This window comes from Frankliniella occidentalis, unplaced genomic scaffold, assembly GCF_000697945.3.
Source record: "Frankliniella occidentalis isolate FOCC.00 unplaced genomic scaffold, Focc_3.1 Scaffold94, whole genome shotgun sequence".
NCBI lineage: Eukaryota > Metazoa > Arthropoda > Insecta > Thysanoptera > Thripidae > Frankliniella > Frankliniella occidentalis.
The window spans coordinates 720937-738814 of record NW_026267223.1 but is presented as its reverse complement, the minus strand read 5'-3'; the positions used below and the strand labels follow the sequence as shown (position 1 = coordinate 738814).

General features: G+C 49.1%; 1 protein-coding gene across 2 annotated transcripts in view; it reads left to right on the top strand.

Moving 5' to 3' along the window:
* LOC113203946 (diuretic hormone class 2) overlaps window positions 1–17878 on the top strand; it is a 97932-nt gene that overhangs the window by 71154 nt on the left and 8900 nt on the right. For both annotated transcript variants that reach the window (XM_026418903.2, XM_052269526.1), the window contains one exon: window positions 14543–14638. In XM_026418903.2, coding sequence (XP_026274688.1) covers window positions 14556–14638 — 83 coding nt within the window. In that variant the 5' untranslated portion in view covers window positions 14543–14555. The remainder of the gene's footprint in view (window positions 1–14542; window positions 14639–17878) is intronic.

The following is a 17878-nucleotide window of genomic DNA, read 5'->3' as shown; positions in this document are numbered from 1 at the left end:
CCCGCGCCTTTCCGCGCCATGCATGAACATCATGCCGGCACAAGGGCTGCTGTATTGACTGCCACACAACATCCCGCGGTTCAACTCAAACAGACGTACGGTTGTCCCTGACTTGCTTTGTGGTGGCTGGGAAAATCACCAAGTCCCTCACCCTCACCTTATATGTACGCACACCACTGCAAACAAATTCAAGATAATAAAATTAAAAGTCATAACTTCAACGCTTACCATAACATTAAATGGTACTTAATATTGGACTCCTGTTTTTTAACAAAAAATGTTAACGTGTTAACGCCTAACTTGATCTTTATCAAAGTTAAGCTGCTAGCCCAACAGGGCCAGTCTCGGGACCAGTAACAGATGAAGCAATAAAAGAGTTTTGCCAGTTTACTCGGGGCGTTCTCGAGTCAGTCCGAGTCAGTCGGTGTGAATCTGACAGCCAAATTTATCACTGATGAATATGAACGCGATGAAAAGCTAGCACCCAATTGCTCCCCCCCCCCCCTTCCCGAAAAAACTTTTTTAGCCGTAACACGAATGACCTCTCTCGTGAGAGCTGTCGACATGTGTAGCTGCCGCTGGATTGTGGTTGGGCGTGACGCGGTGGTCCTTTGAGATGTCACTGTTCGTGTCAATTAATGCAAATCCATCAACTCGTCGCCATGCGCGCCAGTGACTAACGCTCAGTCTGGTGACGCGTCGCGACGTTTGTTTCCGTGACACGGCCTGACAGTGCGTCAGCCTTGCGTAAGCACTGCATCCGGCGCGTGGCCAACTCTGTTAGAAATTGTTTTTCCGAGGGCTAGCGTTGTGCATGCACAATTCGTTAGGGTGTAAGGAACGGTTTAGAGGAATGAGACAGAAAGACAACAAGTTACATTTTGCGTCCAATTATGTTTCTTGTCACCTAAAATGCAGGAGTATAGCGCGTCGCTTTCGGGAGAGTGATGCATGATGCTACCAGTTTTGCTTATTGAATTTGAATGACGCACGTCACACGATAGGATGATCCGAAATCGTTGCCCATTTGGGATGCTCCAAGCTGTATATCTCTTTTTAGATACTACACATTACTCCAGAAATTCCAGTGGTGTCCGGTCGTAAACTAAATGTATTGAAATGCAGGCACATACGATCCATATCCCATTCGTGGCTGCAAATCTTTTCTAGGTGAGCGATTTTTTCGACTCGTCGTAAACTATGAGGACAATAGGCTTAGACGACCCTTTTATATTCGACCATATCGCGGGGAGCAATTATCAGAGTGATAACGTTACACTGACGGCGTTACCGACAACAGGTGTGGCTGGAGCGCATCATGCGCAGGGGTGGGCGCGAAACTGATCCTGTTTGTGAAGTCAGTAAAAGGGATGGTGGAGGCGGTGACAGCGGGGATGGCGGCGACAACCGTGCTAAAAGCATGCAAATGAAGAGCCGTATCCCTTTCTTCAGGAGTGGCGTCTGCTGTATTCTTCTTCTTGTCGTTCCTCAAGGTTAAATATATCCCACGCTCTGTTTGTTGGAAGCACGGAACTGGCAGCTGAACACTTACTCGTGTTTACACAGGGAAACAAACTTAGGATATGCAACCACTAAAAGGCACTAAAGCTCCATAGACATTGCGGTTTATACTTTTTTTGATTTGAAATATTTTCTCCCTATGGAATGTAGATCCAGAGACCTATTTTGGTAATCCACGCAAATTCCTTGTCAAACGAGTCTACATGTAATATGGTTCTGTTCGAAAAGGGCATACACTGATAACTTTTTTTTGTACTTTTTCAGATGCTTTCCGTCTGACCGTTTATTACATAACTCTATCCAATGCAGGCTCAGAATTTTACGAGTAATGCGATTATAATCGTAAAGGTCAAAAGTCTGGATTTATCGGTGTACTGAAGCACATCTGTTCTTCCCAATACTTGATTCTCTTTTCCCCACCACTGGACTGGAGGGCCCAGGTGGAGATGTTCGTGTGCAAGTGGTACTCCAGGGAGCTTACATTATTCCCTTTTCGCGTTAGACCTCCCACCCCCAACCGCACACACCCGCACCTCCAACACACGTATCCCCTGCGGCCATCCTTTTGTACTGTGAGTGTGTGTGTATGTATATGTGTGAAACGCGCCTGCGCACTGGGCACCAGAACTGATGGCGCGGCAGGAGAATTCGAAATCTGCTTATTTGGCGGGGCACAGCGCCATCGGGCCCTGCGCGTGCACTCATCCGCAAATGGATTTAAATACGGTGGACTTGCCCTCCATGGCAATGCGATATCGCAATATTGCTGCTGCAGCATAACCAGCTTGAATATTAAAGTGTGTTTTGTTGTTTGTTCCAGGTACGCCCGTCCCATGTGCTTTTGGTGGACGCTAGTGCCGCCCCCCGGCCGGAGCTTCTTTATGCAAACTCAAAAGTCTATCAGCAGCGGGTGAGAGAGCTGTAATAGAAACAACTGAGACTAATGCGTGGTGTGGGATGTCTTCTGGAGTTCCAGCAACGCATAGTTAACCGCTCAAAACGAAATCGGAAACAATTCGTTGCTCCTCCAAGAGCGAGATGCGTTACTCCTTTATTTTTAATATCGCCGATGTTATTTCTGTGGTGAGTGTTAAATCGGTACCGCCCATTCCTTCCCCGCCCTCCTAGGTGCGCACTCCGCGCCAGAGATGGACTCATGGCCAGCCCATTCCGACCCGTGGGCGCCCATGGCCGCCAGGTGACCCATAAAGACAGACGCAATCATCTCGGAGGGGAACGGATGCTGTGGTGTGCGTTGGTCTGGTCCAGGGGCTCCAGGGGAGGGGGTACAGTAATGCCCCGTATTATTGACTCTGCTGTGCCTCTCCGCTTGCTTGCCGCTTGTATTCAAGTAGAGACGGGAATAAAAAACAGAGACAAAACACAAAAAAAATATAAAGATTTACTTCGGAGAGGGAAGAGATTTGCTGACGTTTTTGCCTCCGGCCTGGGCGGAGGGAGTGTGGAGGAGGGAATAAAATGCGCTTCGGTCGGGAGAAATTGACAAGAAGACGACGCTGGCGGGGCGCGGCGGGACGCGGCCGTTTCCGCTGATTGCTCATCGTCGGGACGTGAGCGCCGTGCCGATGGTCCGCGGATCCTGACTGCGCCGACGATCGTATTTTACTAGTGACGGAGCCAGCTTCAACTGCTGGCGGGGCGGGGGGATAGGGTAGTCACTGGGGGAATGCTCTAGTCACGTCGTGAGCGGCACAGCTCTTGAAATTACCTACACACTAACTTGATTTGTATCCACACCAAATCCTTATGCATTGTGTTCTGGATAAACATGCAGAATTTTCAACAGCCATAAGTATGCACAAATTTTATGCATAATTACGTACAAATTGTGCATATTTATGCACAAAATGTGCATAATATTATGGCTGGTTGAAATTCTGCTTTTTATGCACAATACAACAATGTATGAGGATTATTTAGTGTGTATCTTCAGGTTTCCAGCTAGCTGCCAGCATACTGATCGATACTGATTAGCTACTACAGCTTACTCCCCTTTTCCCCGGGAGCCTCTAGTCTTTGGTCTTTCGTCTTTGTCCCCACACGACTGTCATCGTTACATAGTTGTCTTGTATGCTGTGGCTGGGGTCAGCGTGGCCCAGCCGAGAGTGCAGGGTGTGGGTCGGCCCGCGGGGCCAACCACTTCCTTTTAAAGTCCACACATGATTCCCTCCACAATGCTTGACTATCCCAATGATTCCCGTCCACTTGCGAGTACTCCATTTTGTTCGATACGGTTTCTAGTGGCAAGAAACGCTTATTTCGACTAATTCTATTTAATACTTGGTGTTTCCATCAGGTGTGCATAAGGTAATAAAAGAGAGGGGGCATTAGAAAAAGTATAAACTCTTAAATCCTTTAAAGAAAATTCTTGAGTTACAAAGAATTCTGTGCAATCGTAGTTTATTGTATATTTGCAAAATGTCAGCAGCGGGCTGAGAGTGAAATTCCTTTGAACCAATATGTGATACGAGCCAGTCTCAGTGTTACTTGGACATCGAAATACACATTTCTAAAAATACAAGAAAAATACTACAAACATACGCGAAACGTTCATAGAAACACATGAGCTGCCTCCTCTCCCTTCCACACTCGGGCGGCGGGCATTCTGGATGCGGCCGCGCTGTCGGGTCGTGTCTCGTGTTTGCTGAGTCCGGCCATGACAGCCAGCCGGGGCGTCTCCCCATGAGGCGGCATGAGGCATGCGTGTTCACCCTTTGGCTCTTTGGTGCTGCGGCGTTGCGGGAGTGAGCGTGTGTGTATTTGTGTGTGTGTGTGTGTGTGTGCGTGTGCCGCAGTCTGCAGGGGTGCACATGGCGGAGCTGGAATGCTGTCCGCCTGTGACATGCGGGGAGGGGCGGTCAGCGCTTGGCCCCTCGGACACTCCTCGCCGGGCGCCGCACCCTTCAGGCAGCGGCAGCGCCAAGGCGCTGTCGTGTGGTCCTGCAGTGACATAAACACTGAGAAAAGATCGGTGCAGGACAACTTTTATCACAATTCCCAATCATCGCGGACAATTTGAACCGTTTGGCTCTCCCCTCACCCTCACCCTTTTGGCGATCCAGTCCCTAAACCCCATGGATCGCATGGAATTCCATGATGTGTATTCCATGGGTAGAGGTCTGTTTTCCATGTGGGGCTCATCAAATTCCATGTGGTGCGTGATTCCATGGACGTTCTACCATGGAAAAATGCTTTCCACGAGAGCACTCCAAGGAAAACTGATTTCCTTGAAAAAAATGGCCACAAGGAAAAATGTTTTCCATGGGAGGATTCTTCATGGAACGACCATCCATCCATGGTGAGACCCCACCCCCATGGGGCATTTTCCCATCTTCCTCAGGGGAACCATTTTCCATGATTATAAAGAAAGCTATAAAACCTTTTATTTTTAAAATTTCGACCTGAAATTTAGCATGTAGCATTTACAAAGAACTTTAGTAGGGCCATTTAAATTGCAGTCAATTCTGATCACCTTTTTCTGGCAACTCAAGAACGGGTTGAGCTAGCAAAAAACGGCCACCAGATGTGACTCCGCCTCGATTCCAACGCCCTATACTCGTGTTCTCTACCATTCGATAAGACATGCCTTCGTCTTTTTATGCAACTTAACACTTTGATAGAACATCATGGAGACTGTGAACTGCCAAGGAACCTTATTTTCCATGGACATTTTTTCACATGGAAGTGGGCAAATATACATGGAAAGTCATCTTTCATAGGAAATAGCTTTCCATGACTTTCCTTGGTGTTCCATGGCTCATGGAAACACTCATGAAATTTCTGGACTGGGGAGGGAGTTTTTCTTACCAAAATGGCCAGAAAACAAAACATCTTTTAAACTTTAGAGTTTAAACATCTGTTCACACAGTCCCCAAAACTGTTTACTACCGGAGAGCAAGTGTCCATGCGGGGTGCGTGGGGTGCACCCCTTTCCTCGAACCCTCGCCTCTTAAAAACAGCGACGCTTGATTGTGTCGGCCACCAACCAATATAACTTTAGAAATAGTTCGCCATCCTACAAGGAAATATAAAATTCGAACCGTTTTTCGCAATACATGAAGAAACCGACACCTTTGCATGGCTGCGAACAACAAATCTATTCGCTAGGTCTTAAAAGTACGGAAAAGGTATATTTCACTCGACAGTTTTGTTACTAGCCTTGCACTTACGCGGCAGGCAGATTCTCAGACGAGTCCCATACTTCTTTATGGGCCGCTCTCGCTCGCCCTTCAAGAGCGGGCGAACGGGCGAGGCGCCCGCAAGGAAAAGAGGTTAAATGAACACGATAACCGGGGCAGTTAAAAAACTGTACAGCACATTTCCATCGTAAAGCGGACTGGGCCGGGGCATTCCCGGGCATTCCCCAGCAGAGCTGGCATAATTGCCAGACAACTTTATCCGGGACTCATCTCAGGCTGCGAAGAGGGGGAGTTGGGCGAGGCATTCATATACCTCAGCCTTTTGTAAGGGTTTTACAACATCAGGAGGGTAGGGAAAAGGCACGAGGGCCTTAGAAAGAGTGGGGAAGAAAGAAAGACAATACGGTGCACGGGAAAAGAACTGATGCCCCGAGAAGGCGGTGGAAAGAGAAAGAAATAATCGGCACACAGCGTGAGAGGGAGCATGGACAATACGTCCTAGTCACGCTCGACACTCTTGTCGCGCTACGTCCACGTTACGCCTCAGTCATTGCCCTTTCTTGAAGGTCAGGGGTCAACGGGCGCATAGAAACAGGTTTCAAGTACCAGTCGTGTTAAACAAGAGGCCAAGAAGCACTTTATCAATCGGTATGGTAGCTGACAGTGCGTTTGAATTGTTTAACAATCCCTTATTGATACATTGCACAAGATCAATCTGTTCCTAAACTGTTATTAAAATGGCGGTCGCATCCCTGCACGCGTACGCACGTGCTTTGCACCCCACCTCTTCCCCCACGCGCGCGCGCGCCAGCAGTCTCTGCGCGCCCCCCTTCCTCTATCACGCAGCCCGCTCAACCGACAACTTTGTAAACTCGGTTACCACAGCTGCGGCTGCCATCAAACACACTCTTATGTGCTAGGACAACGCGCAGGGCCCTGTCGGTAATTGGTTCTATTTCCCAATTTACAGTCCAAAAAGAACAATTTGCAAAATACCGCGCGTGTAGGAAAATGCCTGTTTAAAAAAGCAATGGGCGTCAATTCATCAATATGTCTCCTAATTAGCGAAAAAATTCCTGTTAGACTTACCAAACAGAAATAACCACCAGTAGCTGGGATGATATGACACACGTCGCATGACGCTGACCTTCGTGGGTAGCGCTAGCAGACGCTAAGCCCTTCCCCCTGCCCGTAGCGCTTTCCTGAGTTTCTCATTGAGCCGGATACTCTGCGCTGCGCTGGCGCCGTGTGCGCTGCTGCACTATATCAACACAAGAGAGGGTGAGATCAGCGAGGACCTCGCCTGCAAATAGCGAGTGGCGTTGGCTGTGAACCTAGACGACGTGGTGTTGATAGTTCACGGTTTAAGTTTGTTTTACCATCAACAATATCCCAGAGTAGTGAAATAACGTTTTGTTCTCAACGATTTATAACTGATGTCGTAAACTTCATCAACTCGTTCATCCAATGATTTTCAACAATTTTTACATAATTCCGGTATATGAGATGAGATGCCAATGGAGTAATCAATAAAAATTAAATTTTTCAGGTGCTACTGAATTTTGAGCGGTGTTACCTTTAGAGCGGCACTAAATGTGCCAAAACAGCACCTTTAGGGACGGTTACCGGTAGTGCCTTTCTAGAGGCACCATTTCGCTGACGCCTTTTAAAGGCCTAAGATTGCACTTTTTTTTTCATTGATTCCAATGTGATTTCAGAGAGGTTTCGTAGACCTGGCAGATAGAAAGAGTTTTTAAACTGTGTGCCCTCGGCAGGAGTCACGCCTTATCCTCGAGGGCCTTGTTCTCATCGGCGGTCTGTGACAAAGTTGAACATGCCTTTTGGGACGGGATGATGCAGTGAGTGGCTCAGGGGCGTGGCTCCAAGGAGGAGGAGCAGGAGAGGCGGGCAATGGCCTCCCTCCGTGGGAACATAACTGATAGGGGGTGCCCCTCCCAAGAGGCCTTACTTTTGGAAGTCGCCCTGATCCAGGCCGATTCTCTCTGGTCGCTGACCAACTTAACAGGAAGAAGCGCGTGTGAGGCAGACGAAAATCAGATTTGCCGTTCTCGGACGTGAGTTCTGAATAATTTTTATAGTTTACCGTATGGCATCTGGCTGAACTGTATGCAGTACTATTTTCTTCGTGTGAAATTGTATTGTTATTGCTGCCTTAGATTTCGCTTCCAATGTGAAAAGTTTTCGTAGGTCTCACTGAAAAAGGTTTCCCGTGAAAGACATAGTAATGTTAAAAACGCGCGCACAAGTTCGATTTTTTGTTTTGCTGACATCTATTAACTAAGTTTTCTTCAACAAGAAGAAGTGTCCGAGCGATCTGATGAATATTCCTTTTTTGTTTTTTAAAACCTGGAAGAGACGAATCTTGGTTAAACCGCTTTATCGCCTCGCCGATTTGATCGCGCTGCCAGATCGTGATCGTGCTCCAATAAGCTCCGCCGTCGCGACAAGGTGCTGACATTGTAACGAGCAGCCAACTGTGGTCAGGTGCAAGAGTAGTGCGGGAGCCTTCTTACCTCGCTCGTGGGGCAAAAAGGGGGGGGGGCAGGGCGTCCGCTGGTGTAAACTCACTTAGGCCCTTCACGAGGAGCTCCGAACTCCGTCTCCTTTCGGGACTCTTCTGGGCGCCGCTCGTCTTGTCGCCAGAGAGAAGTAGTTGCGGTGCCTTGGAGCCAGCCGGGGATTAGCAGTCGTCGGAATCCTTTTGTCCAGACGGAGGGTGGTTTAGCTGCGCTGCTGCCCGACAGTACCGTGGCCGCAGGCGCGACGCGCGCGGTGGCCCAGACCAAGCCATGAATATGCACTGGAAACGCAAGCGCGTGAATGTAGCACACTTCAAGGTGTGTGAATGTCCATACAATGCGGAGTTCAAAGGTTAATTTTCCTTTTAAATTGACACATTTTTGCCTCTAAGTGCACGAATGCTTCATTTTTCTTCAAGTGAGCGACGTTTACACACTTGAGTTGCCGGTGTGAACGATGTGAACACTGTCGGCTGTAGCGCTTCAAATATCTAGGCCACTCTTAAAGTTTTCAGTAGGCACGTACTGGTGGGTTTCGCTCAACACAGCAACGATAAATTGCTCCGTATGGTTTAACATGGGAGTCTGACCCCGTAGCCAAGAGAGATGCTTGGGACCAACAATCATTAGTAAATTATATCTCTTCCTAAAGCTGCTATTCATTATTTTTTCTTCTTTAATATCACCCGCATTTATTCTTTTACTTTTTCAGCGGAAGCAAAAAGAAACGCGCGGCGTACCTTCCCGTGTCACTGATAAGAGGCTATGAGGAAAGGGGGAAGGGGGGAAAGCAGATTCCCGGTGGACGCCGAGGTACAGCCGGCGCACCTAGGGAGCCACAGGCAGACGAAAAGATGCAGGTGATAACCATGTTCAAGACTTGTTCGTTTAAACATTTTTCGTGGTCTTGTAATCTTTATTTTTGTGGTTCGTTAACGCACAATTATCAATTGTTCCACTCATCGGTACGCTCTAGACCTCGCACTATACAGAATCCTTGGCGTATTTGGAAAAAAAATCGATTGCGGACGTCGCCCTGACAAGTCGCAGTGGCTCTCGTACTCGCCCTCCTTTCTCTTTTTGTCTGTGTCGTCGAGGAGCGCACCAGCCGCCCCTGGAGAACACTCCTCTGGAGGCTCCACGGCGCTTTTGTGAATACCTTGACTAAGGACACAAAGACACTGCCGGTCTGAATAGGGTGCCGCTGAAGCGGACAGAGCCAGGCCAGCGGAGACCAGCGTCAGACTGACGCTGCTGGACAGGGAGGGTGAGAGAGAGAAAGAGAAAGAGAGAGAGAGAGAGAGAGAGAGGAGAGAGAGAAAGAGAGAGAGAGAGAGAGAGAGAGAGAGAGAGAGAGAGAAAGAGAGAGAGAGAGAGAGAGCGTAGACGGAGACTAGACAGTGACTAGAGAAACAATTCATATTATTTCGTGTCGATCAGGCCTGCGAGACACGCCCCACTGCTCAGTATCCCCCGTGTAACTCTCACCCGCGAGTGAGCCTCGGGGTGAGCCCTGCTGGAGCCCTGGCCTGGGCCTTGGAGACCTTTGCAGCAGTGAGTCAAGTCCAGGTGGACCCCGGAACAGACACCATCTTGACGCACATGACGTGCACATGACTCAGTCAAAAATGTTTTCCGGACGGTATTCAACTGACTTGCGTAATTGTTCTTTTCGTCGTAGTTATCGCGTAGCCCCGGTCAAGTCCAAGGTCAAGTCTCTGATTGTGAGCTGCAGAATGCGCCCTGGACCCTGGGTTTGTCAAGGATGGGTGGGGGAAAGGACCCTCCTCCCCATGGTGTTTCTCGTTTTCGTTCAACCTGATGCTCGCCGCGGCCGTCAACAGGTTGGTCGTAGGCTGGCTACCCTGCTCCGGCGCACCACCCACAGGGTGCGGGGGCCACCTCGGGACGTGAGGCTGGCTGGGCTGTCTCAGCCTGCGGGGGAGATGCGATTGCGATCGCGACGTGACACTGCGAACAAACAACGCAGCGAAGGAGGCGCAGCTTTTGAGTTAATGAGAGATGGACTCGCGACAAGACTTTCCGCTTTGCCCCGCTCACAGTGCAGTGACCCGCAGCGCGGTAGCGGTGGGAGCCGATATGCGGCCGCTCCACCACCCCTCCCCACTCTCCCTCTCCCTCCCTGCTGGGAGAGCCAATGATGGATTGAACCTGCAGCCTGGCTGAGCGCTCGCGATCGGCTCCCCGTAGTGCAGCTTGCCTCAGGCTCACGCGCTCAGGAGAACAGGAACAAAACACAGAACCTATTTTCCTCTCTGGCTTCACACGAGGGGCCTGCATCTTGTTTTCTCTTCTCGTCAATGGAGTCGCTATTCGATAAAATTGCATCGCACACTTAACCCTTAGGCATTTTGTTGTGCATAAACTTTGCAGAATTTTATACAGCCATAACTATGCACAAATTTTTATGCATAATTGTGAACAAAACCTGCATAAATATGCACACACTGTACGCTACAGAACAGTGTTTTATCACTACATAGCTCCTTTTTAATCACCAGAAGACTTATTGTTGACGTGGATGTAATTTTGACATTAAATTGATAAAATATTGACCCTCTTGGGTTAATATCAAATTTCACAATCTCTAATTATGTCATGGTGACTAGTCATTAGCTGTGCTAGTCTGTAGGAAGTGATGTTACTACTACAATTTGACCAATTATTGATGAATCTGTGTTACCTGGGAAATGTTTGATGATGGCTCTTCACGACTCCTCCGCCGCGCGTGGACAGCTCTATTGTGATTCACAGTCTGTCCGCAGAGTCCATGGCAGTGCCAGCAGCGCGGAGGGCGGCGGCCCTGATGGACGCGCCGCGCCTGAGGATTGCCGCACATTACCGCCGGATAACGCCGCCCCGCCCACCCTATGGCGGCGCCCGCCTGCGGCCCGGCGGCGTCACGCCCCCAGGCTGGGCCATTGCTGTCGAAGTGTGCAAAAGTGCTGCTTAACGGCTCTATCATTCTCATATAACGGCCCGCGCCCCCTCCCTTCCGCCACGCGGCGTGCACCCTCTCCACCACCAGCAGCGGAAAGTTGCTTTACTAGAGTACTGCACCGAAAACAGAAGGTTCTTGAATCAAGTGATCTCTTTCAATACAATAAGTGCATGCATTTGAATAATTTGAGTGCATGCAGCTCCCTGTAAAGAATATCATCTAGATTAATAGCAAATCTCTGTTAATTTTTTCACTGACTCAGTGTTGTAGAACAACATCGACTTCTTAAGTAATAATGACCTTTTAAAACAAACAGCTCGATTTCAGTAACAACAAAAGTTTGTTCGAGAACAATAGAAAATTGTCTGTTGAGCAGCACCGAAAGTTGTTCAGAAACAACAAATGTTGCTGAACAGCAACGAAAGTTGTTCAGGAGCAACCGAGGGAACAAAGAAAAGGTGGTACATAGTTCCCTAAACGCGAGCGTGATTCTGGCTGCGTTAAGCTTACGAAACGTAAAAATCACGGTTGCGTTTCGTGACGTTAACTCTGTATCTACCCAAAGTTCCCTTTTGATGAGTATACTTGATTACCACCGATTCCCATGTGATTCCCGTCCGCTTACATTTAGTCCTTAGGTTTTCTCGAGGGTTTTCTAGTGGAAGAAGACGCTTATTTCGACTAATTTGTATCAGTTCTATTAGTTTCCCACTTAGTTTAATGATTTCTGTTGATTTCAATTAATTTTTATTCTTATGATTCCCAGGCAGGAGTTCATGACTTCCGTAGTTGCCCCCTCGACCTCGACCTGAAGAGTGTTGATGCTGTATGTGTTCTGTGAGTGCTGGGTGCGTGTGTCGGGAAGAATGAAATCGCTCCCTTTGTATCTCGTAGAGCACTTTACCTCTGCCCCCAATAGAGCACAACTTCTCCCATCTACAAAAGGTGGCAGGCCGGACTATACCGATTCTCCACTCCATCTGACGCGCGCAAGGATTCCTTTTCGGAAGTTGGCTGAACGTCGTGGGATATGAAATAGTTTGTGAGAGGGGAAGGAGGTCAGGAGGTTACAGGGGACTCATTCCCTCCGTTGTCCCATCGTGAGTTGTGGAATCATGTTAGACCTGTAGTGATTCTTGGTCGTGGAGTTGGAGAGTCCGAGAGATAATAATTTAAGTTCACCTTTACTTCAAATCTGTTAATGCTTGGCCACACCGTACCGATTTAATATTTTTACCACTTCACGGTAAAAATGATATCTTGTAATTCAAGAAGATTGCTTGAAATTCAAGGGAAAATGAGTTGGATTTCAAGCCATCTGCTTGAATTACAAGACAACGTTTTTACTGCGTGTAAGCTCTTGCGAACAACTACTTTTTGTAACGTACAAATGATTTGGAACCATGTAATACAAGCAAACTCTTTGAATCACGAAGATATTTGTTTGTATTACACACCCAAGGTGTTCGTAAAATGCAGGAAAGTGTAATACTGTGTAATTTTACACGCAAAATTCATTTTTCTTCCCGTAATTTCCCTGCACCGTGAAGAAAACCAATTATTGATTTTCTAATTAATCCTCTTTTGCTATCGCAAATTATGGCACGCAGTCTCGGGGCTACGTAGAGATGAGATTTATTCTCAGATTATTATTTTGCACGCCTCTGTAAATGATTCTCCGCAAGCACCCCCATACACACACGCAGAGCCGCGCAGAGCAGAGGCTGGGGTGCGGGTCGTGCCTCCCCAGACAGCCGAGAGCCCCCTCTCCTCCCGCGGTGGCAGCTTCGGCAGCGCCCCGCATGGAAATCCACCTCATTATCGCTAAACTGTCGGATATTCTTTTTATTTCGTTTCCTTTATTATCTCCTCGCCCCCATGCACCCCACTGTTTCTGAGTGAGCCGCTGACGCTGGAATGGGGAGTGGGCTCACGCGCCCACCGTGTGGCGGGGGTGGGGCGCCCGTTGCCTCGCGCTCGGAGGCGGTTATTGAAATGTCGCACTAGGGTGGGCTAATATACGTGTTAAACTTCGACCTCTCCTCCCCTCTCCCTCTATGGCTTCCTGGGTGTCCCACTGTGCGCCGCACCTGGAGGACACAGCGTGTCTCAAACACAGGCCGTTCGCGGTTCATTTAAAGAGTGAGACTGTCTCACACACCAGATGTTAGTGTAGCTCGGAGTGCCTCATTTGCGGTTACTTCACTGCGAGAGCGCTCGGGAGCCGCAGCTGTGGCCGGCCCACCTCGCACGGCGCGGCCGGCCGTAATGAGGGACAAGGTCCCTATGTGTCCACCTCACTGGCTGCCCACGGTTAGTTCTCCCTCCCCGGCCGCCCCCGCCACTCACGTGTGGGAATCGAGTTACCGACTCAGGCACCCACTCCTCAATTTTCGGACTTAATCCACACCGATACACGCGGTACGCAGTAGGCCCCACTCCCCGCCCCGCCCGGCAAGCTCACCGCCGCCGTGGTCTATGCAAACGAAGGGCACGCCGCCGACCCCTCGCCACGGGGCTCTCTCTGGGCTTTGGACGCGGCAAACAGAGCAACAACAACAAGCTCATCAATAATACGGTTAGTAATCGCACTGTGGGAAAATCGATCAAGAGGGAAAAGTTCACCCGTTCCGCTACGCACCTCAGCCAGAAATGGGGAAGTCGAATCGACCTTGAACGTTGGTTGAAAAATGTGACTTTGTCACTTAAGTCGAGGTTTCGAAGTCAGATCGACGTTCGATGCCATTTCGGTGCAATTTTCATTTCTGGGTGGGCGGCTCGTGCACACGGAGATGGCGTATTCGATGATCAGCGAGGAGAGAACAAAAGAGAATAGACCGGAGGGAGGGGGCAGCATCTCCTATGAGGAAGTTTTGCCTCTCAGCATTACATAACTGGTAACTGCCCCAGTGTACTCCAATGCAGACCTCTTAATCTACCCACCCCCCTACCCCTTCCCCTGCTCTATTTCCTCTCTGTCTCCCTTCGCCCTCTCCATGCTCCTCTCTCTCTATGTCTCTCTCTCCCTCCCTCCCGCCCTCACCTGCGTCACGCCCGTCGGCGACTCGGCTGCTGGATGCTACGTAATTATTACTTTTTTCGCAATTTCCGCAGTCGGAAATAGCATGCACGATATTATTTTGCCAGATCTAGCTACTTGCTCCTTGCTCCTACCTGCAGCCTTTTACAGGGTGTACCATCGGCCCCGTCCTGTTTTGTGGGGCACTATTTGGCTCTACCGCATGCAGGCGTGCGGGTTTGCGTATCGTCGTTCAAATCATGGCTCCTACTCTGTATATAAAAAGCAGTTGTTCGTTAGTGGGTGTGGTCCTGACATGCTCTCTCGTCTGTCTCTCCAGGAATCCGTCAGCCATGCAGACCTCCACCGTGGTGCTGGTCGCGGCCCTCGCCATGGCGGCCTTGTTCACAGCAGTACGCGCAGCCCCCATGGGCGGGTGAGTACATGAGGAGTCGAGGAAGGAAGGAAGAGGAAGATTCTCTTTTGAATTTATATTTGTGGCGTGCGAGTGGGGAGTGGGCTGGCCGATGGGAACGGACTGACCCGCACCGGTTGACCGAACGGACAAGGAGTCCACCCCCGTCCGGGGAATCACACCTCCTGCCGCTGGCCTAACGCGCGTCGGAGGTGGGGAGGGAGGGAGGGAGGGAGTGCCCTCATGTCGAATTCATAAGCAATCACAGTTGACCAGCCGCGGGACCCCGCCGCGCCCGGCCGCGCCGCCCACACGGACCGTGACAAATATCCACGCGCAGGTGCGGCCGGGAGCGCGCGGCTCTCCCTCGCACGCTAGGTGTGAGCGCGCGGCTCTCCCTCGTTCTCTCCCGCAACACTAATTACGCCAACCTAATGGCCGCGGCGGGCGGACTCTCCTCTAATGGGCGGCGCGGCGAGGGAATTCCCGAACCGGCCTCGCAGACTCTCCGGCCTTACGCTATGAACAGTAAATGAAGGGGAGTCGTGAGTCGTCAGCAGCGCTGCGCTCATCTCGCATCCCTGTTTGACTGACAACCGGCCAACAGAAGCGCGCAGCACGTTTCTTTCTTTCTTTCTTTCTTTCTTTCTTTCTTTCTTTCTTTCTTTCTTTCTTTCTTTCTATTATGTTTATTATGTTAAGGAAGAAAAGAGTCCCCCTTCATGAGATACAGTTCCAAAATGCCACAGACGTCGACATGACTTGTGCCCGGCAATCAAACAATGTACATTTGTAAACATATTCACTGTAAATTTTAATGACCTTTATTCAATGCAACAACGTACGTACGGTCCAAAATTTTATTGCTCGTGTGGGAACGATTAAAAGTTAGTGCAATGCATTGACATGCAGACTTGCACGTAATTTATTGCATTTGAAATAACAGTGGAAGGATAGGGACCGAAGTAGTGAAAGAAAATGAAAAACACTTTGTGTGAACGAACCCCGTGGAGACAACCTAGATCTCTTTATTTTGGTACGAGCTCCCACCAGAGCTCCCACCCAACACGGAAAAAAAAAAGATTCGCTGAGCCAGCTAATATATTGACTGGTATCTGGACAGACAAGCACATAAACTTCTGTAACCACTATATTGTCTACTCTAATCAATCATTGGCTGTGCCAGTCAAAGATAAGTTGTAAGAGCTCATCCCTTACCTAAATCAGTCGAGGTCTACCTTACTGATGCAGGCAAATCATTACTTCATACAACTTATCTTTGACTGGCACAGCCAATGATTGATTAGAGTAGACAATATATAGTGGTTACAGAAGTTTATGTGCTTGTCTGTCCAGATACCAGTCAATATATTAGCTGGCTCAGCTAATCTTTTTTTTTCCGTGAACAGAGGTGAGCCGTGTTCCAATCCTACTTGAACTTCAGGTCGGTCCTGAGGCATAACACCAACGTCAAACGGAAAGCGAAAAATCTTGCCGAGGCTTGAGTCGAACCGTCGACCTCCCAAGCTCTGGCCGGGCGCTCCCCCATTGACTGAGCCATAGAAATAAATACAGGCTGTCGCTGCAGGGGACGAGCGATTCTACGCAGCCGCTTCCGGCTAAAAAGAGTCTGCAAGAAATTTTTTGTTCAAACAGCGTGTACTTATTTGTGCAGTTTTGAGTGCGGGGAACACGAGGGGGAACAACATTTTATAAGGTGGCCAACCTTTTTGGTGTTCCTTTGGTGTAAGGTCATATGACGCCCCCCCCCCTCCTCCTACACCCCCTCTTGCCACGCTTGTATGAGAGTGTGGCAGAAACGAGCCTAACATGTTCGTTTAAAAAGTAAACAAGAGAGAGAGAATCTTAGTCAGGCCTGGAAGACAGTGTAGCGGGGGGGCCCTGGGGCGCTTCCCGAAGGCTGGGTCGTCTCAAAGCACCGGCCGCCGCTACTAATTGGAGGTGGAGCCAAACGGGTTAAATAATCAATCCGGGCATTATTAGTGGGGGAGCTGGCGGGAGCAGTAGGAGCAGCAGCAGCGGGACATAGAGGCGGCCAAGTGGGAAGCACCGAAGGTGCCGGGCGGAACTGTGGGACACCCATACTCCGTTCTGTGTGGCATTCCGGCTCTTATTACGGCATGGCAAGGCTCACAATCGTTTGCACTTGAACCAAGAGTGATTTCCCACCGCCCGATGTCCCACACAATTACAGCCCAATCGTGGATGGAACGATAAGATTATTTCAAAATATCGCAATATCGCGCCTGTGCTAATTAGCTCGTCAACTTAAAATGAACACGTTTTGAATTTTCTTCAGTGATCACACTGGAAAAACAAAGGTGCGATATCCTACCTTTCCAGGAGTGCTAAACCCGTTTTGGGGGTGCTGAAGTGTGTATTTTGGTATACATTGTCCGCTCATTCCTCGTGAAATTCCACGTCAAACGAGCCTACATGTGATGGGGTTCTGATAAGCAGTTAGCAAAATGAAAAGCAAGTCAAAAAAAAACAAAAACAACTTCTATCAATTTATGCCATTTTTAATCAGAACCCCATCACATGTCGGCTCGTTTGGCTCGGAATTTAGCGTAGATTACGAAAATAGGTCTTAGAACCCAATTTTATGCCACAGGAACGAATATTTCAAAAAACGTAAACTGTAGTGTAGTGCCTTATTTAGAGCATTAGTGCCTTCACTATGATAAACTTGACTAAACTTCTCTGAACACTTGCAAGTATTTAACTTGCAGTTGCACACTTACAAGTGTTGAGCAGTTGAACAATTAGTTTATCAGTGTTTTAAGGGAGGATATCCTACCTTTGTTTTACCAGTTCACATAATTTCGCTTACACAGCTGAAAGAAAATTCTGCTATTGACTTCAAGTGCGTTCAAGCTGGTCGGAAACACTGCAACCATGTCCGTTTGGGCTGTGGATTATTATTTGGATGAAAGTCTGACCAAAATTGCATGGCACTGACGAGTAATCCTCGTTCTCCTCAACACGGAGTAGATGCGGTGTTGGTAAAAAAGAAGGACGAGCGGCGTATTGGGGGTAAGCCTGGCCCTTCTGGAGTTTGTAGTACGCTTCCTTTCACTAACACCCCCCCCCCTCTTTTCTCCTTAGACCCTCCCCACTCTCGCACGCCTCTCCACGGCACGCTTCGACACGCCACGGCGAACGCTTGCTTGTGTGATTACGGCCACAAATTCAATCATAACTAATCCGGTGTGGTAGTCGTCTCGTCCCTCACGCCCC